This window comes from Piliocolobus tephrosceles, chromosome 1 (genome assembly GCF_002776525.5).
Source record: "Piliocolobus tephrosceles isolate RC106 chromosome 1, ASM277652v3, whole genome shotgun sequence".
In the NCBI taxonomy this organism is placed as follows: Eukaryota; Metazoa; Chordata; class Mammalia; order Primates; family Cercopithecidae; genus Piliocolobus; species Piliocolobus tephrosceles.
The window spans coordinates 19160414-19185592 of record NC_045434.1 but is presented as its reverse complement, the minus strand read 5'-3'; the positions used below and the strand labels follow the sequence as shown (position 1 = coordinate 19185592).

At 42.5% G+C, this 25179-nt stretch overlaps 1 protein-coding gene across 4 annotated transcripts in view; it reads left to right on the top strand.

Moving 5' to 3' along the window:
• Positions 1 to 2635: 2635 nt before the first annotated feature.
• RAB4A (RAB4A, member RAS oncogene family) overlaps positions 2636 to 25179 on the top strand; it is a 34622-nt gene continuing 12078 nt past the window's right edge. For 2 of the 4 annotated variants that reach the window (XM_023191781.2, XM_023191780.2), the window contains exons 1-3: positions 2636 to 2944; positions 18319 to 18399; positions 20505 to 20619. In XM_023191781.2, the coding sequence (XP_023047549.1) occupies positions 2914 to 2944; positions 18319 to 18399; positions 20505 to 20619 (227 nt within the window). In that variant the 5' untranslated portion in view covers positions 2636 to 2913. The remainder of the gene's footprint in view (positions 2945 to 18318; positions 18400 to 20504; positions 20620 to 25179) is intronic. The other 2 variants (XM_023191782.3, XM_023191783.2) reach the window with 2 other exon arrangements.

The following is a 25179-nucleotide window of genomic DNA, read 5'->3' as shown; positions in this document are numbered from 1 at the left end:
TGACGAATATTCCCTAGCAACAGAGGTATCTGATCACAGACATAGTTCTTTTGACAGTGGAAGGTAAAGTGGCCCAGTGACCTCTGAGGTCTCTACTTTCTTGAAGATGTGAGTTACATGCCATAGTCTCCACCAGCCTGGCTGTGGAATTGAGCTTCCAGTTTCAAGCCTCCACTTGTATGTCCAGAATGTGGCTCCTTCTCAAGGTAATACCCAGGGATTGCTGAGTTCCCAAGTGCTCAGACACAAGTCCACTCATTTTCTTCAATTCCAGTTACCAAAGAGAGTCACCATTCCACCCAGGCTGTGACCAGCGCCCTCCACCAGGCCTCACTCCAAGAATCCCATGCATCAAGCCCTAGGGCTCCTCACGTTGGGCATTAAATGCAAGGTCCTGCCACATCCTTTAGCATTGTCAGGAAGCAGGAAGGAAAGTACCAGATACTTGAAGGACCACTGACCTGGAAAAAAGTGGGATCTAGTTTCAGCTCAAAAAAATCCTTCTCCATAATTACATTTCCCTAAGACAAATCTCCAACACGTCTAGGCTTTTGTATATCTCTTTTTACTCTGTCACAAACCTCCCCCAAAGAGAAAGATGATAACTGGAGAAAACACAAATTAATTTTGCAATAATTTTTTCTTCCATATAATCAGCAGTGCCTCAGAATCAAAGCAGTCTCTAAAAACATTTTGAAGAAATTTGTTTTCTTTCAAAGACCCAAAGTTACTAAGATGCAAAGAATCTTCCATAGTATCATTCGAGGATGCTGAACTGAACAGCTCCTTCACACCTCGCCCTTGCATATTTCTTCTTCCAATTGTGATATTGCAGTTACATTTGCAAACTAAATGATCTCTTTGGGTGGTTTTTCCAAAACAAAGTCTTTCCCAAAGGCCTACCTAAGTCTTCATTTTCCACAAAGTAGAAAACTGCCCACAGCTTTGAAGTGGCAGCATAATTTGTATTTCTACCACCTTGTCCAGGTTTCAGGGATCTCCAGTCCAGTTTCAGTCAATAACACTATCACTGCAGCTCACTGACTTCTTTCTTGTACATAGTGGTTTTTCGCAGGAAGAAAACATCTAACAAATAGGAATGACTTCAGGTGATGCTGTTTTCTTCCCACTTCCTGGGATCACTGTCTTTCCTCTGAAATGGTTTTAATCAGAACCAATCTGCTATACTCAGGAGCCTAAATCAAACACAACATGCACAGAGCCAAACAAGAAAGCAAAAAATGATCTGAGCCATTGAACAAGAAATATATACAAAACAATTTTAGGAAATTACAGCTCTCACAACCTTTCACCATGGGGCCTTCTCTGTGGTTTAGAAAAAAAACTGCATTTATTTGTTATTAGGATCGGAGAGAAGAGAAAAATACCGACCCAAATAGCCCCTGGGGAAGAGGGAAGCTCTGATACCAATTTATGTGGAGGATGGAGCCAAATGGACTCAGAAAAAAAAAAAAAAAACAACTTTGTACTGGCATTTTCCACACAGTCCAGGTCACTTAGGAGCTTAGCCAGGGATATTTTGAGCATTCGACAACCTATTGTGAACAAGGTTGGAACTATGAGGTGCTATGTGGCCCTGATCAAGCTCAGATGGGCCAAATCCTCAACCAAAATTCTCGTTCCCATAAATGTTTATCTCTACATTTCCCACAGAAGGGGATTCTAACTCAGTTTTGCTTCTGAAACCAAACTATCCAAGGCCAGGTGAGACGATTCACGCCTGTAATCCCAGCAATTTGGGAGGCCAAGGAGGGAGGATGCTTGAACTCAGGAGTTCAAGACCAGCCTGGGCAACATAACGAGACCCCATCTGTACAAAAAATTTAAAAATTGCCGCGGTGTGGTGCTGTGTGCCCCTAGCCTCAGCTACTCAGGAGGCTGAGGCGGGAGAATCGGCAGGGCTCCGCTGACAAGAGTTAGACCCTGTTAAAAAATAAAAACAAAAAAACTCCTAAATTTGGAAAGACATCCCCAGCTGAGGGCCAGGAGATAGTTCTCAGCCATAATCCAGAACCCTCTAAAATGGAATGCGGAGAGGCTGCTGTCTGTAGTCTTGCGATGACCCTTCAACATCTGGGCTTCTTGAGCTTCTGTCATTCTGCCCACACCCTCTCAGCTCCATTCAAGAGGGCGCGGCAGTTTGGAGTGAAAGCTTAGCTTCCCAACGGGTAAACGAACCTGCCTCCCATTCACAGGGCGGCCTCTGGCTGGACACCTGGGGCCTACTGCCCCCTTGTTACACATTAACCAAGTTCTGGCCTCGATCATAACTGCGTCAGGGAAGTTTTTTCCTGGCTGACAGCCTCAGATGATGACTGAAGACAATGTCTTAACTAAGACGGGCCAGTTTGGCAAATGGACTGCTTTCCTCCCCAGTGCGGGCACCTTCCTCCTCTGTTCGGTAACTGGACCCTACTGTCTCCAGCCCTCTGTCACCCCCAAACCTGCCCACCGCCTGCCTCTACCCGACTTTCCCTGAGGAAAATCGGGACTCAGCCCCCAACGCCCCCACCCACCGCTCTGCCAGCCTCGGCGCACACCGCCAGGGGACCCAGCCCGCGCACGTGCTTCCGGCGCGCGCCGAGGTCCCCATGCGCCCCGCCCCGGCCTTCCCGTGCGCACGCGCGAATGCGGCGTGGGCCGGGCCTCGCGTAGCCCATCTCCTCTTCCTCCTCGCGGTCGCGGCCGGACGGACGGTGGAGGGCCCTGCGCCTGCGCGGAGCTGGAGTCCGGCTGGGCCGCAGCCGCTGGGAGGCCGGCGGTTGCCGTGGGGACCGGTTGGGCCCCTCCCTCCTCCGGTCCCCCGCCCCAGGTCCTTCCCCACCGAGACGCGCCAGCGGACCGCGGGCGAGTGCAGCCGGTGACCCGGCGAGAGGCGACGCCGCTCCCAAGATGTCGCAGACGGCCATGTCCGAAACCTACGGTACGAGGCCCGGGCTGGCTGGGCGCGCGGATCGGGCCGCGGGGGGCGTCGCCGGCGCGGGGCCGGGCCTGGGCTGCGGGGGTCGTGAGGGTGGCGATGGCACCGGCCGGAGCCGGGGGACGGGTCTCGGAGGTGTCTGGGCCTAGGACCGAGATGGGGGACGCGGGCCGCTGGGAGCTCGGGTGGGGTAGCGGGTGCGCGGGGCGCGGGCGGGGCTGTGCACAGCGCATTGGCGTGATCCGCCTTTTCAAGTTTCCTCTTGCTCTTTCTCTGCGCCTGCACAGTTAGCGCTTTTCCTCTCTCAGTCTAATGTAAATAACTGAAGGTTTGGAAAGCCAGCTTGATGTTCCGTTTCAGCTGCTATATTATCCCCAGCGAGCCGTGTGAAGGGCTTAGGGCGACTCCTGTGTTCCTCAAATACTTCAGTTTGACCTTTCCTGGTTTGGAATTCCTTGCTTTACATTGGGATTACGGTGAGGAGTTATTGGTAGACTAATTCATCTCTCCCTCCGGACATCTCTTCGTTTATTTCTCCCTCCCTCTCAGTGTTTTTTAGCCTTTTCTGGGTTGCATTTTGGCTATTTATAAACATGTCTTGTATCCTTAAGACAGTAAGCACCTTGGAAGCAAAGCCTTGGCTGTTTAATCTTTGTTTCCCCTGCAGCACCCAGACCTGGAGGTGCTCGACAAATACTGTTTTGAATAAGCGAAAGCTTTCCCAGTGCGTATACTGTGTGGTGGTTTTTTTTTTCTACCCCCTTTTTTTGGCCTTGCGTGGTAAGAATAAACAACTTGTACTTTCTATCAGAGTTGAATATTAATAGATGTTTACCAGTCCCTAATCACTCTTTCAGATGTGTGTATTCTCAGATTAAGACTTTGATTTGGAGTTTTACAGTCCCAGAGAGAGGTTCAAGTTCAAAATTACATACCTCAAGCCAAATTAGTCCTGTCTCCATCTGTCCTGGCGTGCTGCCTCCTTCTCGGCAACAAATACTGTGGAATGGCATTAGGGAAGCGGGCACCGTGCTGGGAGGGCTGTGAGTCCTGCAGAAAGACAGCAGACACGGCTCTAGTCTCATGGAGCGTACAGTCTATTGAGGGAATGCAGTATTAATCCAATTGTGATACTAATGAGTGAATAATTAAAAACCAAGCAAGAGTTCTTAAGGAGTGTGGTCCGTGAAAGTGTGTTAGAAAGAAAGGTGACCCAGACAGGGGTGTCGGGGAGGCATTAACCAGGCAACACACAGAACATCTCAGGCCTGTGGGAAGGGCAACTCAAGAAGGGTGTGTTTTGAGCACCAGGCTGGAGAGATGGATGAGGAGACAGAGAGGAGAGGGCCTTGAGGAAGGCGTCAGTCTGTCTTGTAAGAAAAAATGGGAACTTTTGGAAGGGCTTCCATGCTGGGGTCACAGTGCCTTTGGTCCACCTTCAGTGAGTGACTCCTGTGACTGGTACTGCCCTGTTCTTGGTGACACAGGAACATGACATCTGTTCCTAGAAGGCTTAGGAAATCCTCCAGTAAGTCGATGCCTTGGTCAGGACAAGTGTTTGCAAATGCTTCTGCAAATGGCAGTGATCTGGTTCTTCCTGTACAGAACCACAGTCAGAAATGTTGTAAGGAAAACATGCTTTAGCAATTTTTGGTTGCATCTTTGCACTTCTTTATTTTCAAGTGCTCTTTAGCCCATGCTTAGTTTCTTTAACCTGAGTAAGGAGCACAGAGCACAAGGGAAGGGTGGAATGTCCAAAGAAGAAAAGCAAGTGGGGGTCATGAATCAGTAAGAAAGGACTGGAAGAGTTCAGGAGATAGAGCTTTTATGTTTCATTTTTCGTTTACGCAATGATAACAACTGATAAAATAGAGCATATCTTTGGCATCTCCACTTCAGACACAGTTAACTGAACTTTCGAGCTTCACAGATTGATTGCATTCTGATCATAAGGCTTTGACCATTAGTATTCTTATTTCATGATAACTTCCAAGTATGTTTTTACTTTGCAATTCCGAATTGAATCTTTTCTTCTAATAGAGGAAATTAATCGAAAACTAGTAGAAACTAATAAATAGAAAATGAGGCCAGACGTGATGGCTCACGCCTGTAATCCCAGCACTTTGGAAGGCCGAGGGGGCAGATCACTTGAGCTCAGGAGTTCGATACCAGCCTGGCCAACATGGCGAAACCCCAACCCTATTAAAAATACGAAAAATTACCTGGGCATGGTGGTACACTTGTAGTCCCAGCTACTCGGGAGGCTGAGGCATGAGAATTGCTTGAACCCAGGAGGCAAAGGTTGCAGTGAGCCAAGATTGCGCCACTGCACTCCAACCTGGATGACAGAGTGAGAGTCTCAAAAAAAGAAAATGAGCTTTAGAAAGAGCAAGCAGGACAGTTGAAGTTTGCCAAGCTGAAGTAAAAGAAAAGTCACCTAGAACCAAGTCCTAGGCTGTCACTTTGACGTATCAATGGCCATATTTATATAGCATTGTTCCTTAAAAGTGAAACAGTCAGGCTCCCTTCTGGATATGTGCCTCTGAGCTGGTGAAGGAATGTTTGCCTAACCTTTAAACTCCTTTGTACTCTGTGCTCATTTGCTCTTCTCTAAAAGGAGGCTCTGTGTAGCTTGACAGAGAGATGAGGAAAAATCAAAGGCCAGTGCATGAAATGTACTGGGTTTTCGTTTTTTGTTTTTCAATCTTTTTTTTTTTTTTTTTTTTTTTTTGAGACAGGACCTCACTCTGTCACCCAGGCTGGAGTGCAGTGACGCAATCATGGCTCACTGCAGCCTCCACTTTTCTAGCTCAAGTAATCCTCCCACTTCAGCCTCCTGAGCAGCTGGGACCCCAGGTGCATGCCACCACACCTGGCTAATTTTTTTTCTTTTTTTAAATTTTTTTTGTCTAGACGAGGTCTCTCACTGTTGCAGTCTCATCTCGAACTCCTGGGCTCAAGTGATCCTCATGCCTCCACCTCCCGAAGTGTTGAGATCACAGGCATGAGCCACTGTGCCCTGCTAAAATGTACTGTTAATGAGCTACCTTTCATTAATGTGTCCATTTAATATGCTTTTTAACATATTAAAACAGTATTTCACCTTCCATAGACTGAGTAGTGTTGAACATTTTTGTTGCTTTGAAGTCACCACATGAATACTGTACTTTATGTAATATCGTGAAACAAATTGAAATCTTAGGTTTCGGATAGAACCCTTAATCTGAATATGAAACAAAATTCTCCCAAATTCATTAGATACACTACATTCTTAAAGCCCTGGCCAGTTAGTACGGCTTGGGACTTCCCAAGGAACTCTGCTTCAGCCATCTGAGACCTGGGAGATTACAAACTGGCTGAAAGTAATTTTGATGCCAAGCAGCAATGTTCAGAAAGGAGCTAAAAAGTATATGTAGTGGGAAAATGCCAGAAATTTCTTTTAAAATTTAAGTGCTGGGGCAGTTTGAGAGTGAGGAAAAATCTAATACAAAATCTCTCTATATATTAGAGTTTATGCCATCTACAATGGGAATAATATATGAAACAGAAGAATACAACTCAAATTGCTGGTTCTATGCTCATTTTTATTAAAATATACTCTTAATGTTTTTATTTTGTGCTTGATTTTGAAAACAGCACAGTATTACAGTATTTGTCATATAATTTTGAGAATTATCAGAATATTTTCCTTTAAAACTGTATCATTGTAGGCTGTTTGGGTTGAATTGTGTTCCCCAAAATATCTGTTTAAGTCCTAACCCCTAGTACCCATGAATGTGACCACATTTGGAAATAAGATCTTTGCAGATGTAATCGAGTTAAGATGAGGTCATCATACTGAATTACGGTGGGCTCTAATTCGGTGCCTGGTGTCCTTGTAAGATGAGGGAAACTTAGACACACATGTATTCAGGGAGAAAGAGATGTGAGGATGGAGGCCAAGATTGGAGGGATGCATCTACCAGCCAAGGAGTGCCAAGGGATGGCTGGCAACCACCAGAAGCTAGGGAGAGGTAAGGAGGGATCCTTCCCTCGAGCCTTCAGAAAGAGCTTGACCCTACCAGCACTTTGAATTTGAACGCCTGGCCTCCAGACTGTGAGACAATAAACTTCTGTTGTTTTAAGCTTCCCAGTTTGTTTTCTTTGTGATGACAGCCCTAAGAAACTAAAATATAGGCTTTGCTCATCAAAATACGACTCATGGAGAAATTTAGGATGACAAAGCAAGATGGAGTGAAGAAGATATCCTTGATAAAGGAAGTAGCATTTCTTTTTTTTTTTTTTTCCTTTGAGACAGAGTCTCAGCACTGTTGCCCAGGCTGGAGTGCAGTGGTGCGACCTCAGCTCACCGCACCTTCCACCTCCTGGGTTCAAGCGGTTCTTCTGCCTCAGCCTCCCAAGTAGCTGGGACTATGGGTGCCCGCCGCCACACCCAGCTAATTTTTTTTGTATTTTTAGTAGAGACAGGGTTTCACTATGTTGGTCAGGTGAACTCCTGGCCTCCAAACTCCTGACCTCGTGACCTGACCTCCTCAGCCTCCCAAAGTGCTGGGATTACAGGCGTGAGCCACCACGCCCTTCTGTAAATAGCATTTCAAAGTCACCTGGTTCCAATAAAGTATGAAATAACTTGCTGTTAGGGAAATCACCCCAATTGCCCTTTACCTTAATTTCTTTTTCTTTTTTTTTTTTTTTTTTTTGAGACAGAGTCTCGCTCTGTCGCCCAGGCTGGAGTGCAGTGGCCGGATCTCGGCTCACTGCAAGCTCCGCCTCCCGGGTTTACGCCATTCTCCTGCCTCAGCCTCCCGAGTAGCTGGGACTACAGGCGCCCACCACCTCTCCCGGCTAGTTTTTTTGTATTTTTTAGTAGAAACGGGGTTTCACCGTGTTAGCCAGGATGGTCTCGATCTCCTGACCTCGTGATCCGCCCGTCTCGGCCTCCCAAAGTGCTGGGATTACAGGCTTGAGCCACCGCGCCCGGCTTCCTTTACCTTAATTTCATGAAAGAACAGGTAAACATGTCAGCAAAGGAATCCTGTAACACCAAAACAAAGGACATTTCTTCAACTTGAATAAATACATGATTATACATGTTTGTCATTTCGTTTTTCTCATTCACTGAAAGCTGGTGAACATTTCAAGTACCAAAGTTTGGGAAACATTGCACCAGTGCTTATCAAAGTAATGTGCACATGAGACCCCTGGTGTGTTAAAATGTAGATCCTGACTTAGAGGGTGAGGGAGATCTGCATCTGACCAGCTTCCGGGCCATGCAGGTGCTATTGGTCCAGGGAGACATGTAATGACTCCATGCTCGAGAACTCTGAAAACATGATTTTTTGAAAAACCAAAGTATTATTCTTTCTCATGGTCATTTGAACTGTAAAGTATTCCAATCCATGCCTGTGATTTACTGCTGATGACTGTAGCATCTGTATTTCTCGTCGCATCCTTTACTCAAACTACAGATCTTGTTTTCAGCTACCTAACTACACCTCGGTGGCCTCCTGGCATCTGAACACAATACGTCCCAAACCCAACAAATGACTCACGCCTATACCCGTCTTCTATTTTTCCTGTGTTTGCCTAGAAGATAAAGTTAGAGTCCATTTTTAATTCTTCCGCATCCTTATCCCCTGGATCTATTTGGTTTCAGAGTCTTTTGAGCTGACTTCTTAACATGGTTTAAGTTACTGTTTACCCTGAAAGATGCAAAGGAAAGTTAAATTAGGGCCAGTTTACAAGATTAAAAGGTAAGAAAATTGGGTTTCATTCCAAAGTTCTTCGTCACAGTGACTTGAGCAGCTGTGCTGACGATCTTACAGCTTGCCATACAGCATCTGCACCGCTGCCCCTGTGGCCGCTTCCACAGCACCTGGAACCTGGGTTCATGAGGATACGAGAGCCTCCTAGGCCAGGATGGGAATAGTTTTCCGCTTTAGAAGAACTGTATATCTATATATAATATAGATACATAATATATATATTTTAAAAATAGTTTATATATAAATTATTTAGAATTATATATAATTATAATATATATATATATATATATAAATTGTTATATCAGTGGAAATAGCAAAGAGCTGGCCTGCTAAGTAACTGGCTTCCTCACATCAGCCTCCTCAGTGCATGTGATCCCAACGAATGGGTCAGGAAAACTAAAGACCCAATCACGAACCTGGAGCAATTGTTGGGGAGTCTGTGCTGCAAATGTTAAATTTACAAGGGTCAGGATTCCGCTGTGCTGACAACGTTTAATTCAGGCTTAGGTGAACCGCGGCTCCCACAGGCACACTGCAGAGTCCCATGATTAACTTCTGCTGCCTGTTCCACCTCCTTTACTTCTTATTCTTCTCCTCCACGGGTCATGTGCTTCTCTGCTGCCCAAACCTTCCACCTCTCCTAACCAGCATTTCCTCAGGGTTTCCACTGTTCAATTCCTCCCTGACCATTGTACCAAAACTTTTTGTCCTTTAAAGTACATGTCATCTTATATTCTGTCCTCTGCCAGCTCCTCGTTGCTGTTATCTCATGACCCAGGGGATAGTCCTTACTCAACAAGGTCATCTGTCATATGGTCTTGTTCTTTGCTCCAACTCCTGATGGATCCTGGGTCACTGCAGTGTCCTTGCAGAGGTCAGTCAACAACTCAGCTCCACAGTTCCTTGACTTGATCTCTAGTCAAGATGAAGTCACATCTCTTCTACCACCTCTTCAGGTACTCCCTTCCCTGGCTGCTCCCTGGACTTTGTCACCTATCCCATTCTGACCACTCCAACTCCATCCATTCTTCACTGTAAGAGCTGCAGGCTTCTGGTCCATCTCCTGCCTTTCTTCTTCTTTTTTTTTTTTTTATGTATGTTTGTTTGTTTTGAGACGGAGTCTCGCTCTGTTGCCCAGTCTGGAGTGCAGTGGCACTATCTCAGCTCACTGCAACCTCCACCTCCTAGGTTCAAGTGATTCTTGTGCCTCAGCCTCCTGAGTCGCTGGGATTACAAGTGTGTGCCACCACACCTGGCTAATTTTTGTATTTTTAGTAGAGTCGGGTTTCACCATGTTGGCCAGGCTGGTCTCGGTTTCCTAACCTCAAGTGATCTGCCCACCTTGGCCTCCCAAAGTGCTGGGATTACAGGCATGATCCACCATGCCTGGCCCCTTTCTTCTTTTCAGGCAATGAGCTGCTCTCTCTTCAGATAAGACACCCATGGCATTTCCTTCCACCTCGTCCTTCTTTTTCTTTCAGCTACACACACTTTGCACGGCTCCAGCCCTGGCTACCCAGCGTCTGCCTTGCCTGCTGTGCAGACAGAGCTCCTTTTAGATTGAGATCATTGCAGATGTATGGTCTCTGCTTCCAGCTGGGTACTCAGTAATACTTAGCAATCATTTTTCTTATCCTGGTCACCTCTGTCTTTCTCCACATCAGCTATTTTAAACCTTCATACATCTCCTCAAGCCCATTCTCTCACTCCTAGTAGATGACCACCAGTAGATGTAAGGAAAAGATGCCATGTCTGCAAACTTGCTTACCTCATCCTTAACCCTCTCTATGTCGTCTCAGAAGAAGGTCTCTCTTGTCTAAAACTAACCCCAGCCTTCTACTTTGGACCCCATCTCTAAAGCTTCAGGTCCCCACTTCACCCATCATGTCTGTTCCCCTCCTTTCTCTTACCACTGGTAGCTTCCTGGCTTTGTGCCTTCCTCCTTTAACTACCTCTGCCTCTCCTTTCCCTCACAGCTAAGCTGCTTATAAGAGCTGTCAGTACTTTTTGTCAACAGTGTCTGTCTTCCTTCATTCTTCAACTGACTGTAATTAGGATTTTGCCCCCACCTGAAGTGATGTTGGTTTCACCAGGGATGCTGATGATCAGTCAGTGGACACTTGGCAGCCTTTTTCTCCACTTAGCTTCTCTTTTCACATTCAGCCCTTATAAGAACTGCTTCCCCAAATCTCCACTGTGTTGGCTTACAGGTATTTTCAACTTAATCTCTGAATTTGCAATTTATTATTTTGCCTTAAAGCCTATTCCTCCTCAGAACCTTCAGCATCTCTTATCTCAGTTTTCATAATCACAGACCCTAAGCCTTTAATTCCTAAAGAAGGAAACCTTGTTTAAATGACTCCATTCTACCCAAATTCTAATGCTATACCACAGCACTTAGCCTCTTCTGCCAGGAAGTAAGACACATGAAATGCATCATACAGTCAGAGGCCATACATTCGTGCTTCCTTTCTGACATTTGGAAATCTCGAAAGCAAGACCATTGCTTGGGGAAAAAACTAGGAAGGCAGAGGTCATCTTGTCTGCTGAATATAGCTTAATTTTCTTGAACACTCAAGGTCATCATTGACTATCAACTGCTGCACAAAATGTGCTGTGCTATTATGGTCACTTTCTAGCTCATCCCCTGCTGTCCCCATCTGCCTTTGTGCCTGTAGTTCACAGTCCTACTTCAGTATATACCTTTGATCTGCTGCAGTTTGGGGCATTAGGTAATAGAGGCTGTTTGAAGTGAATGTAAAAACAAGTCAGTCAATTCCAAATGAGGTGTCTCCTGTAGAGTTAATCTTTTTTGGCTTTATGTTTGCTGTTTCAGTGGGTAGGAGGCCATTTTTTCCTAGTCTTTATTTTGTCTGTGTTCCTGAATGGCTGACATTTGCCCAAGATTGAATTCTAATTATTTGATACCTTTCCTGTCATCTCATTTGACATTTCTCATATGGAAAGTTAAAAGTACATTAGTAGGATGTATCTGTTTCAGATTTTCTGCTTTGGGGTGTGGTCTTTCCCTTCAAGCTTAATTCATTCTGTAGGAAACCCTCATCAGGTGAATGTAATTATCATAAACTGAACGAGAAAAATTTATTGTGAGTTTGAGCCCTCAAGTTCACGTTCACTATAATAAACACCAAATCTAATTTAAGTGGACACAATTATTTAACCAGTTCACATTTAGTTATCTTATATAACCTACATACGCATTTTCCCTTCATTAATTACTCTGTAATATGGCTATTCACCCGTTCCTGTTAAGCCTTTCTGTAGTTGTTAAGCACTATACACTTAACATGTAAAACATACACTTGGTATGCTATATATATGTCATCCACTGTTAAGCAAGGAAAAAGAAAAAGAAAACCACAGATTAAAAATGCAAAATAAACAGTACAGATTCTGCCATATTCTGATATGGAATCCTGATGAGTGAGATCATCATTGCTGCAAACCAGCAAATGTTGAACACTCTGAGAGAACATGATGCCATACATTCCTGCCAGAATGATTTCTGTGAGATCCAGGTAATCAATTCAGCACTAACTGAAACTCCTCATGAAGTTGGATTCTCGTCATCTACCAAGGAATAATTCATTGTCCTTATAGTATTATCTATATTATCTAAATACATGTATCACCACACAGAAAAAGAATTAATAGACAGCTCAGCTGCTTTTCTGCTACTCCTTCCTTCTGGTATTGTTTCCTTCTTGAATCCTTTGCTAATTCTTCCAGTTTGGGGACTGTGCATAGTAAACTTACAGTCATTGTCTGATAATATAATGTATTTTTTTTTTTCAGTTAAGCTTTCTATTTTGAGATCATTGTAGATTCATATAGTTGTAACAAAAAATACGGAGTTCTCATGCACCCTTTTCTTAGTTTTCTCCAATGGGAAAAACTTACAAAATTATTGCAGAATATCACAACTAGGATATTGACGTTGACACAGATCCAGGACACTTCCATCACCACAAAGATCTCTCCTGTTGCCCTTTTATAGGCACAGACTTCCTTCCTATCACCACATTTTCCTTAGCCTTTGGCAACCACGAATCTATTCTCTATTTCTATAATTTTGTCATTTTAAGAATGTTATATAAGTGGAATCTTGCACTTGCAATTTTTTGGGATTGACTTTTTCACTCAGTGTGATTCTCTGGAGATACATCTAGGTTATTGCATGTGTTGACAATTTAATCCTTGTTATTGCTGAGTAGCATTCCTTGTTATGAGTGTACCAAAGATTGTCTAACAATTTACCTGTTAAAGAACATCTAGGTTGTTTCCAGTTTGGGGCTGTACCAATACAACTGCCATAAGCATTCATGTACAGGGTTTTATATGACACAAAGTGTTCATTTCTCCGAGATGAATGTCTAGGAGTGCAGTTGCTTAGTTTTATAAGAAACTGCCAACCATACAGTTAACATTTTACTTAATGTTAAAATCTCGGGCTATAATGGTGGCTTTGTCTGTCCTTTTAATTCTGTTAGTTTTTGCTTGACATATTTTACAGCTGTTTGGCATATACACGTTCAAGATACCTATATCTTATTGGTGGCTTTACCCTTATGTATTAATAGTTATGTAATGGCCCTTTCTGTCTCTGGTTATTTTCTTTGTTCTGAAGTCTATTTTATATGATATTAATACAGCCAGCCCTGTTTTTCTTTGATTAATGTTTGCATGATATATCCTTTTCCATTCTTTCAGCAGCCCATATCATTATAACTGAAGTGAGTTTCTTGTAGATGGTGTATGATTAGGTCATGCTTTTTAAGTCAGTCTTCCAATCTTTGTCATTTAATTGGTGTATTTATTCCATTTACATTTAATACAATTATTGATATTGTATGACTCAGGTTTGCCATTTTATTTCTCAGTTTTCTTTTCCAGCCTGCCTTGACTGGCCGTTTTTAAAGAATTCTGTTTGATTTACCAAGAGTGTTTTTGAATGTATCTCTGCTCATAGCTTTTTCAGTGGTCACTCTATGTCTTACTTTATATATATATATAACTTATAGTTATGTATATATATCATAGTTCACTATTGTCATCTTTTTATCCTGTCTTGTTTTAATTGTCTTAAGTATTTCCTTTACATATTTTAGAATCATATAGATAATACTATTTTTCTTAAACAGTTAAACATAATGAAGAAGACTCAAGATAAGAAGGAAAGCCTTATTTGCCCATATTTTTGCTTCCCATGTTCTTTCTTCCACTCTGATGTTCCAAGATTCCTTCTTTTATCATTTTCTTCCTGTTCAGAGAAATTCCTTTAGCTGTTCTTTTGCAGGTAGATTTCTTGGTGATAAATTCTGTTACTTTTTTTTTTTTAAATCAGAGAATGTCTTCATTTACCCTTTATTCCAGAAAAATAGTTTCACAGGACATAGGGTTCTGGGTTGAAAGGTTTTCTTTCTTTGAGCACTTGAAAAATAGCTTCAGATGAGAAATCTGCTGTTATTTGAATTGTATTTCCCTTGTAGATACAGTATCGTTTTTCTCTGGCTACCTTTAAGACTTTTTATTTCTCTTCAGTTTTCAGAAGTTTAGTTATGGTCTTGTCACAGACTTGTTTGGGTTTATCCTGTTTGGGTTCATTCATCATTTCAAATCTGTAGATTGATGTCTCTCACCAAATTTAAGTTTTCAGTGCTATTTCTTGGAGTGCTTTTTTCAATCACTTGCTCTTTGTCCTCTCCTTCCAGGACTCCAGTGACATGAATGTTAGATCTTTTTTATTGTCACCAGGTCCTTGAGGCTCTGTTTGTTTATTTCAGCCTTTTATTCTTTGTTGTTCAGATTGGATACTTTATCATTTTGTCATCTAGTTCACTGATTCTTTCCTGTCACTTCCATTCTGCTGTCAAGCTGATCCACTGAACTTTTATTTTGGTAGTTTTATTTTTCATTGTTAAAATTTCTGGTTGGTTCTTCTGTGTATCTTCTAGTTCTTTGCTGAGACTTTCTAGTTCTTTGCTGACGATTTCTAATTTTTTCATTTATTTCAAGCATGTTTGTGTTATTTGTTGGAACATTTTTATGATGGCTGCTTTAAAATCTTTGTCACATAATTCTGACATTTGTCATCTTGATATAGAAATATGTCTGTTATCTTTTTTCTTTCAGTTTGAGGTCTTCCTGGTTCTTAGTATGATGAGGAGTTTTCAACTGAAACCTGGATATTTTTCTATTTTGTTATAGGACCTTAGATCTTTATTTAAGTCTTTTAATTGTCTTCCTCTCTTGGACACTACCTTATCACTGCCATCACGTCTGGATTCTGGAATCTAGAAGTTCAGATTCCCCACTTGCTTCCATTGACACGTGAGAGGAATTCATCTTGTTACTGCTGGGTAAGGATTAGAATGTTCTTCTCATCCCCCTTTCCCTCTCCACTGACACTGTGGCAGGGGCACAGAAGAGCTCATTACCCAGCCAGCAGAGATGAAAGCCCTAGCTCCCTACTTGATCTTCTCTGACACCATCTTTATGGGAATATTGATATGCTTGGTTGTAGCCTTGCAAGGGTGGAAGTTTAGGCTCCCCATTCGGCCTTTGTTGGCATGGGTACAGGTTGGACCATAGTTTTTGCTGTGGTGCTTGGCTAGAATAGAGTCATTATTGTGGAAGAGTTTTCCTCTCTCTTGGCTGCCCCTGTTTTGGTCCCATGGCTACAGAGAGCAGGCTTTCGCTAGGACTTTTTTTTGTCTGCATCCATTGGCATTTCTGGGTTGCCAGCTTGTTCGGCTCCAAGCCTAGGATATAAGAGGCAAAAAGAACCCAGGGAACTTCCTTCCAGATCATTCCTTGGGCCCTGAAATCCCTGGTATACTGAAATCTCTGGTACACTGGCCTTCTATTGCTCCACCCTTTCAGAGTCTCTTTTTTTTTTTTTTTTTTTTGAGATGGAGTTTCACTCTTGCTGCCCAGGCTGGAGTGCAGTGGCACAATCTTGCTTCACTGCAACCTCTGCCTCCCAGGTTCAAGCGATTCTCCTGCCTCAGCCTCCTGAGTAGCTGGGATTACAGGTGCTCTCCACCATGCCTGACTAATTTTTTTTAATTTTTAAAAGATTTTTAGTAGAGACAGGGTTTCATCGTGTTAGCCAGGCTGGTCTCGAACTTCTGACCTCAGGTGATCTGCCTGTCTCAGCCTGGCCTCAGAGTCTTTTATATTTCTTTTCTAGGGTGGTTTTTGTTTCATTTTGTTTTGTTTTGGACGGAGTTTTGTTCTGTCGCCCAGGCTGGAGTGCAGTGGTGCAATCTCAGCCCATTGCAGTCCACCTCCCAGGTTCCAGCGATTCTCCTGCCTCAGCTTCCTGAGTAGCTGGGATTACAGGCACCCATCACCACACCTGCCTCATTTTTGTACTTTTAGTAGAGACAGGGTTTTGCTGTTGGCCAGGCTGGTCTCGAACTCCTAACTCAGGTGATCCACCTGCCTTGGTCTCCCAAAGTGCTGGGACTACAGGCATGAGCCACCACGCCCGTCCTTTTCTAGGGTTTTTAGTTGTTCTTAGTGAGAAAAATAGGAAAAAGTTCTTCTACTCCATACTCCATTGTTCTGGAAGTGGAAGACCACCTGGGCTTTAAGGGTAATTTTTTTGCACATCAAATGCAACAGTGTTGCCCCTCTTCTCAGCCATGTGAGGATAGTACCCCATTGTTTTTGGACCTTTGGAATCAAGATACCTAGTTTCTTTATAAGCCTTTTTTCCTTTCTTTCTTATTGCTTTTACAGTCTTCATGTTTATTCTGCAGTTTCACAATTAGGTATTTATGTGTAGGTTTATCCTTATTTATTCTTCTCATGGTTCAGAGTCATTTTTTATTTGAACAATCCTTTAATTTTAATTCTATAAAATTCTCAGCCATTATTTCTTTAAATATGGTCTCTCTACCCTCATTCTCTTATTTTTTTGATTTTAAAATTCCTGATAGACCCATGTTAGGTCTTTTCCTTCAATCTTCCATGTCTCTTGAGTTCTTTTATATGTTCTGTCTTCAGCTCTCAGTACAGCCTACTGAAATCTCCTGGTTTTATTTTGATTCACTAATTCTCTCCTCAGTTTTGTCCATTTTACTCTTTAACCTATCCATTGAATAATTAGTTTACAGACAGAGTGCTCTGTCACCCAAGCTGGGGTGTAGTGGCGTGATCCTAACTCGTTGCAGCCTTGAACCCCTGGACTCAAGTGTGTACCCTCCTCAGCCTCGCAAGTAGCTGGGACTACAGGTGTGTGCTACCACACCCAGCTAAGTTTTTTATTTTTATTTTTTTTAGGAACAGAATTTCGTATGTTGCCCAGGCTGGCCTTGAACTCCTGGGCTCGAGCAGTCCTCCCTCCTTAACCTTCCAAAGTGCTGGTATTACAGTTGTGAGCCAATGCGCTTAGCCTGGAATTTTTTAATGCCAACAAAATTCTAATAGCATTATTTTTAGTTTGATTGCCTATAACCATGTGAATATTATGAGAGGTTGAATAGGCTTCATCTCTCAGTGGTGATTAACATAGTTCTTAAGAAACAGGTGACAGAGCTAGGCCAAGCATCAGTAAAGGAACACACTCTTGGAGCTTAATTGAGGAGGGAGTGCTTGGTCTGATCTGGAAAAGAGTGTGGAGGTGACACTTTCAAAGGTACAAACAGGGGAGCCAGGAATACAGAGCAGAGCCTTTGAGACCACAGAAGGAGTCAGGCAGCAGTGGGGATTAGCAGTGGTGGGTCAGGAGCAAGGGTGGGGAGTGGACTTAGCAGCTGAGTGAAACGGGGAGGGAGTTGGTGTTCTGGTGCTCCCGAGCTCCTCAGCTCCTAAGCTATGCAGAACTACGTACGGTTCTCTGATAACACAAAAAACAAAGTGAATTAATATGGGTAATACGAAGTTACCGATACTACATCATGCTAATTAACAATTTCCATTTGGAAATCCTTTATTTCCATTTTATAAAAAATAATATCCCAAATTGAATGTATTTCTGTGTGTAAAGAAGAAATTATTCAGTTTGTCATTGAATCAGACAAATTTCACACTTGAAGTGCTGACCTAAACTTAGCTTATGCCGCTAACAAATTACAGACGAGGGAAAAGAAGCAAGACCATGTAAATCTGCAAGTGCAGACAAAACTTATTTTTTTCCTCCTTTTCCCTTTTCCCCTGCTTTTTAAAAAGAAGAAAGAAGTAGACTCTTCAAAGTCTACCAGGCTTACTCTTTTGTGCAGAAAACACTTGAAATTTCTAAACTAAGTTTGCTGCCAACTGAATGTGCATATTTCTTTGAATAGTGGCTAGCAGAAGGACAGGTGTTATTTATTCCAACAGTAGTTTTCAAACTTTCAGCTTGCAAAGTAATTATTCAGAGAGCACAGTTTGGAAAACCGCTGACTTAACATGTCAGCCAAATATCTAAAATCCTTAAATGTGAGAAGGTAAGTCAACACATATATTGTCATTTCACAAGATACTCAGTTACCTCTTTTTCCTGTTGTATTAACGACTAAGATACTGAATTTTATGATCATGATCTAAGAAGAAATTCACAACACCATTTTGAAGTTATTTTCACAGTCTCTTTTTATCTTTCAGATTTTTTGTTTAAGTTCTTGGTTATTGGAAATGCAGGAACTGGCAAATCTTGCTTACTTCATCAGTTTATTGAAAAAAAATGTAAGTGTCATCAAATGGTCATTCTCCCATGCATGTCTTCTGAGAGCCCTCTCTTGCTCAGAGTTGTCTACAGTAAAACTTAAACGTTTTTCAGAGGAGAAAAGTAATAGTTTGAAAGTATGTTGAAGGGTTATGTTACTAAACTTTGGGTGATGTGATTTTTTATTAAGTTAGCATTTCAGTTTAACAATGGTTCAATATATGGTTACTTATACTGTACATTTTCCAAATGCTGAGAGATCTTATAGTGATATTGAAGACAGCAAAGGGGTTCTCTGGCGGGAATCCCATTTCCTGACAGAGCGGCCAGAGAAACTCTAGGCATACATTTTGGATAAAATAACAACATTTGGTCTTCATAGTGGGCTTGTATTGTAGTTAAGGCAGTTGCTGTCATCAATTCTGTTTTATAGGCCAGGAACAGACCTCTTGACCTCACAGCCCATCTTTTACCATCAACCTTCGCTGTTTTGGTAAGGGAGGTTGAATTTTTTATTTCAAACTATGTGAGACCTTGGAAAGCTATAGAAGACTGTAGGTTTGAAAGGCCCTTAAAATAAAAAAATGTTTTTATCATAATGGAAAGAATTGTGGAGAAAGACCTGTCTAATTAGTGGCAGGTGGGTGAAGGCTCAAAAACAGAATGTCTTTTTTAATTAAGTGTATCTCAAGAAAGTATACATGAGACACTGTAGGTGGTGGGTAAAAAGGAGAAAGAGCCAGTATGGGGTGGCTGGGCAGAAAGCTTTGAAGAATAATAAAATCCTAGAAATTTACTCTGCTACTTCCATTTTCATCAACCAAGAGCTTGTTGGAGCCTGTTTGTTTAGTGACATGGAACCAGTGTGGCTTAGTCACAGAACCGGTCCTTACTGAACTTAACAAGTATTCATTCACTGGATAGTTTATTTACAAGTTGCCAAGACTTTGCATGGTATAGTCTTAGAAAAGAATACCCAGAGGGTACTGGGCCAGGTACTCAGCTTATGTAATCATTCTCTCCTCCTCAGAGAACTACCCTGCATGGTCCTCCCCACAGCTCCTCACAACAGTGATGAACGGAAGGTCTCTCTTTGTAACCAGGATGCCCCTGGCCTTTAGCTATTGTTTTTTGAAGGATTTTACTCTGCATTTTTCCTGGTAGTTTACTCCTAATGGAATTTCCGTACTAGCTCTATACTGTTGGGGCATGAAACAGACTAGCATAGTCACTGTAACCATTTATCCACCCTCTGCCCTGTGAATAATAAATCCAGTTGCCAAGTGGCATCCCTGATCCCTGGAAAAATTAAATTTTGTTCTGCAATTACAAAATACAAACTAGCCAATGGACTCGGTAGCCATGATATTCAATTTTAGCTTATCTGTTCATCATCACCGAAATGTTCTTTCGTAGGCAGTGTATTCCCACTGGGTTTAGCAAAATACTTATTTTGCCTCTCTCCTGCCCATTCAAATAGTACTAATTTCTCCAACAAATTCATCCCAAATCATTTCTATAGAACACTACAATTAATGAAAACTCAAACACCTGTAGATTGCGTAGGGTTTTGTTTTGGGCTTTGTTGGAGGGTGTTTTGTTTTGGGCTTTGTTGGAGGGTGTTTATTCTTTGGTTCAGTTTTTTTCCTCCTTTTCCCTTTTCCCCTGCTTTTCCTTCCATTCACTGTTATTTCTTTAGAATATTTAATGCAGTAGTTGAAACTGTCTCCACCTCATTACTTCCTGAGTTCCAGACCTGTCACTGGGCATTACGCCCTTCAGAATGGTACCCTGGTACGTCAGCAGTCGCCATCTGTGAGCATCTTCACAGCACACAATTGCATGTGGTTCGGGGATGGCAGGGCTACCTTCAGGCATAGGTTTTTAAATGTATGATTTGTTTAGGGGTTTTGAGAAAAACTTTTATGTCTGTTGGAGAATAGGGGCTATGTGTATTATCTTTTAAACTAAATGCATCTTCTCAGTGGAATGTTGGAGAAATGAATGGCTAGAGCAATGTCCATTCCCCATTGATGTAACTCTTGGTTTTAGTGTCACTTGTTTAAATTGATAAGCCTGTTAATGTTCTAAAATTAAATGTGCTGTTCTTGTTTTTCTTTTTTAGTCAAAGATGACTCAAATCATACAATAGGAGTGGAATTTGGTTCAAAGATAATAAATGTTGGTGGTAAATATGTAAAGTTACAAATATGGGATACAGCAGGACAAGAACGATTCAGGTAGCTTTTCTCTAACTTAATAAAAATATTTGAAAATTTGATTTGAAATACTTGATGATATTCTCTCAATATGTAAGGTCTCACCCCCTCCCCAACACACTGCTTCCTTGTCCTAATCTCAGAAACTTCATTTTTGGAAACTTTGATTGACAAGACAGCTAAAATTCAGGCTAGCTCTCTGCAGCATGGATTACTAAAGAATACAGGAGGATTTCCAGGCAACTGCATTATCATTCGGAGGCTGACCCGTTCTCAGGAGGATGTGACACTGTGTATTGTACACTATGTTTCTAGATTCACATCAAAGCAGAAGCTTGTTTTTTTCTGTGTTCCTTTTTTAAAGAAGAACTTTTAAAAACCTCTTGTGAGGGTTTGTTTTGTTTTACATTAACTAGAGCATGTTCTGATGTTTGATACACACTCCACAAAATATTCTGTCCACACTTTTATTACAATAGGGTCGTAATTGAGGTTCAGAATGACTTCAGTCACTGCAAATGAGGTTACATGTTTAGTATTCTGTAACTACTAAAGCAAGAAAATAGATTAATATTTTAGTTGTGGTTTTTGCACAGATGCACAGTCAGAACAGATAGTTTTATAATTCAGTGAAATCCACCCCATTTGTAAACATTTCACTTAAAGTTGAGTATATATCTTATATTAAATAATTGAAGTTTGGCCAGGCACAGTGGCTCATGCCTGTAATCCCAGCACTTTGGGAGGCCAAGGTAGACTTCTTCACCTGAGATCAGGAGTTCAAGACCAGCCTGGCCAACATGGTGTAATCCCTTCTCTACTAAAAATAAAAATAATTAGCCGGGCATGGTGGCAGGTGCCTGTAATCCCAGCTACCCTGGAGGCTGAGGCAGGAAAATCGCTTGAACCCGGGAGGTGGAGGTTACAGTGAGCTGAGATCATGCCATTGTAGTCCAGCCTGGGCAACAAGAACAAAACTCTGTCTCAAAAATTAATTAAGTAATTGAAGTTCAATAATTGCTTCAAAAATACCATAACCACCTTTAATCACCATCATTTTTCTGGAAGCATTGATTAAACATGGTGGATTCAATTAGACATGTATGCCTTTTTCTTCTCAGAACCCCACTGAAATATCTATTAAGTAACTGAAATTGAATTAACTCAAAAAGGCCAAGATTGAGAGAGTGCACAATTATGGTTGAGAGATTTCCAAAAAAATTCTTAAAGATAGGAAGTAGATGGTGCTCTGACAGCAGAAGGAGCTCTGCCTTAAGCGCTGTAATGGGGGAAGCCATTTCTTCCGCCGGAGTCCCAGAAAAGGTCAGCATTTGGAAGCATCAGGTTCTACAGGAGGTAGACCTTACAGAGGTTCATGTTTATGCACGAAATAAGAGGTTCAGTCTTTTACGTTGAAATGGAGTCTAGACTCAAGGTCACAAGGCCCACCTGAGGGCACGGGGTCAGGCCTGAAAAGAGGGAAATTAAGTGAAAGTGAAAGCCTCTGGCCCCCAACCGCACCCCCGCTGCCCGCAACCTCTTTCCTGGTCACTGGCAGCCAGGTGTGTATGTCCCACATAGGAGAAAGGAGCCTTCTCTGCAGAAAAATGAATAGTCGGAAAGGAAAGGCTTAAAGGTACTGCGTTTTGCTTTCCCGGTGAAACAGCCCAATCTCTATCCAGTCATCTGACAGTGAAACCCTCCAAGCCCACCCGCTTCACCCACACATAAAGAGCTGCTTTTAGACTTTTTCATTCCTTGCTCTTAATGATCACGCAGAAATTTGAAGAAAGTTTCTATAGCTAAAGAGAGAGCTGAAAGGAAAGAAGCTGGAACTTTCAGGGAATAAGAAAATCACACTAAAACCACAGTATCCTCAGAAAGAAGAGCAGAGATTGCATTGAAGTATGTAATAGAAACAAAGTCATACTTAAAAAGAGCAATCAGAATAATAAGTAAACTCATGGTGAAAAATGGGAGAGATGACGTAAAGAGTCATCCAGAATTAATCCAGAAGATGCAATGCCTGACTATTAGGAGTTCCAGAAGAGAGAAGAGCAGAGGAAACAATAGAAGAAAATGTTTCACTGACGGAATGAGATTCCAGATTAATTGGCCCACCTAAAATCAAACATAGTAAGGAAAAAGTCCAGACCAGAGCATGTCATGTGAAATTTCAGAACACCAGAGATGAAGTAAAGGAGACCAAAAAGGTTCCAAGAGGGAAAAAGCAGCCACATATAAAGTGTGAGAAATGGAAGAACCCTGCCACAGCAACATTGGAGGCTAAAAGAAATGGAAATATTGCCTTCAAAACTCAGGGTGAAATAATTCTTCAACCTAAAATTCTAAACCTAGCCAAACTGTAACTGTGCAAGTAAAGGCTGAATACCAACAGATGTGCAAGAATGAGGAGGAAGCCAAGATTATCTTTCTTAGAGACTTCTTAGAAATGTACTTTCTTAGGAAATTTAGGGGGATATACTTCACCAGGACAAGGGCATGAACTGAGAAAGAGGAAAATGAAGCCAGCAGGAAGATCCAGCTCAGAATGGCACAGGTCTAGAGGGACGGTGAGGGAAGACTAAGACGGCAGTCAGCATGTGATGGCACTGCCCCTTCCAGGAGGACCAGGAGAACAAGTGAGGAGTCTGTAAGTGAGCTCACGACTCTTGTCAGAGGGGGGAAGAAACAGCTCTGAAATTTACAGTTTCCTAAACCTTTTGTAGAAATGAGAAGAAAGAAACTGTAAGATCCATGAGTGTAAGGGTTTTTGAGTTTTTTGTTTGTTTCCCCTGTGCCCAGAATAGTGTCTAGCACATAGGGGTGCAGTATGTGCTTTTTTTTTTTGAGACGGAGTCTCGCTCTGTCGCCCAGGCTGGAGTGCAGTGGCCGGATCTCGGCTCACTGCAAGCTCCGCCTCCCGGGTTTACGCCATTCTCCTGCCTCAGCCTCCCGAGTAGCTGGGACTACAGGTGCCCGCCACCTCGCCCGGCTAGTTGTTTTTTTTTTTTTTTGTATTTTTTTTTTTTTTTTTTAGTAGAGACGTGGTTTCACCGTGTTAGCCAGGATGGTCTCGATCTCCTGACCTTGTGATCTGCCCGTCTCGGCCTCCCTAAGTGCTGGGATTACAGGCTTGAGCCACCGCGCCCGGCCAGTATGTGCTTTTTTAATGACTTAAAGGAAACCCAGTTACCAGAAAGAGAACTCACCTTGCTTGTGGAGAGTAGGGCTCCCATAGAGGAGTGAGGCAGGAGATACCTGTATTTAATTTAGAGACTTTTCATAACATTTCACTTTAAAACTATCCACATGTATTATGTTGGTTAAAATTACTTTTGTAAGAAAATTTAACACCTCAGAGTAGTACTCTTAAATGTGTAAATTTGTATACTTGAATAATGTGTATAAGAAACCATTTGTCAAAAGACAGTGTTATAAAATAAATCTGAAAGTAAAATTTTAAGAAGTAGATGTGATATAGCTTATCTTGAAGAGAACTGTTAGTTCCCTCTTCCTCTAGAAGCCAGGTGCCTGCTGAGCAAGAATACAAAGGCGCTGCCTCTTAATAGACATGAAGAAGCAAGGCCTTTCCCCCTGCCCTAGGAGGCTGTAGGGGGGAAAGCAAACAGTCCACTCTGCACCTGTACCTGCCGCCAGTCCTTAAAGCGTGTGCCTCTCTTGGTAATGGTCTCAAGGCAGAGAGGAAAAGCTTCAAGCTACATGAAGAGTTTGAAGCTTCCTAAGGGCTAAAAAGAGCATTTAAAAGTAGCTCTTCTTTTCCGAGTAGCAAAGTAATAATTAGTAATTTTGTTTGTTTGTTGCAAGCTCCAGGGTTTCCTTGTTCTCCAGGGATAGGCACTGTTCATTTCTGTGGTGTCCTTTTTTTTTTTTTTTTCCTGACATCAAGTCTATGGGGTTTTTCTTCACACCAGCCAGTTGGATTCTCTGACACCAACTGGGTGTCCAGTACTTCAGTTCACTTCTGACACTACCCAGAGTTAATGGAGACCCTCCAGGCTAAGGGCTTAGTCTCCTAGACTGCCACCCTGACTTCAGATGCCAGTCACCACTGTAGTGCCCAGGCTTCCTGCACTTCTTGGCCAACTGCAGATCTGACAGTTCCCACGCCCTCCATCCCTCACATCCCTGTCAGGTTGGAGAATTCTTTAGAGCGATTCACACAACTCAGGAAAAACGTTTTTCCTGGCATTTACTGGTTTGTTAGATAGATGTCAATTCAGGCACAGCCCAGTGGAGGAGGTACTCAGGAGGACACGGTATGGGGATGGGCCACCCTCCCAGCACCTCCATGCCACCACCAGCCCAGGAACTCTGAACCCCATCATTTTGATTTTTTTGTGGGTTTTTTTTCTTTACATAGGCATGATTGATTAAAACATTGTCCATTGATGAGTGACTCAATCTCCATCCAGCTCCTCTTGCCTCCCCAGAGGGCTGAGGCGAGGCTAGGAGTTCCAGCACTCTCCTCACACAGCGGGGGCTCCCACGGCCACAGCCCCCATCCCAAGGTTCTCTAGCCTGTTCCTCTTCCCACAGTTATCTCCTTGGCTTACAAAA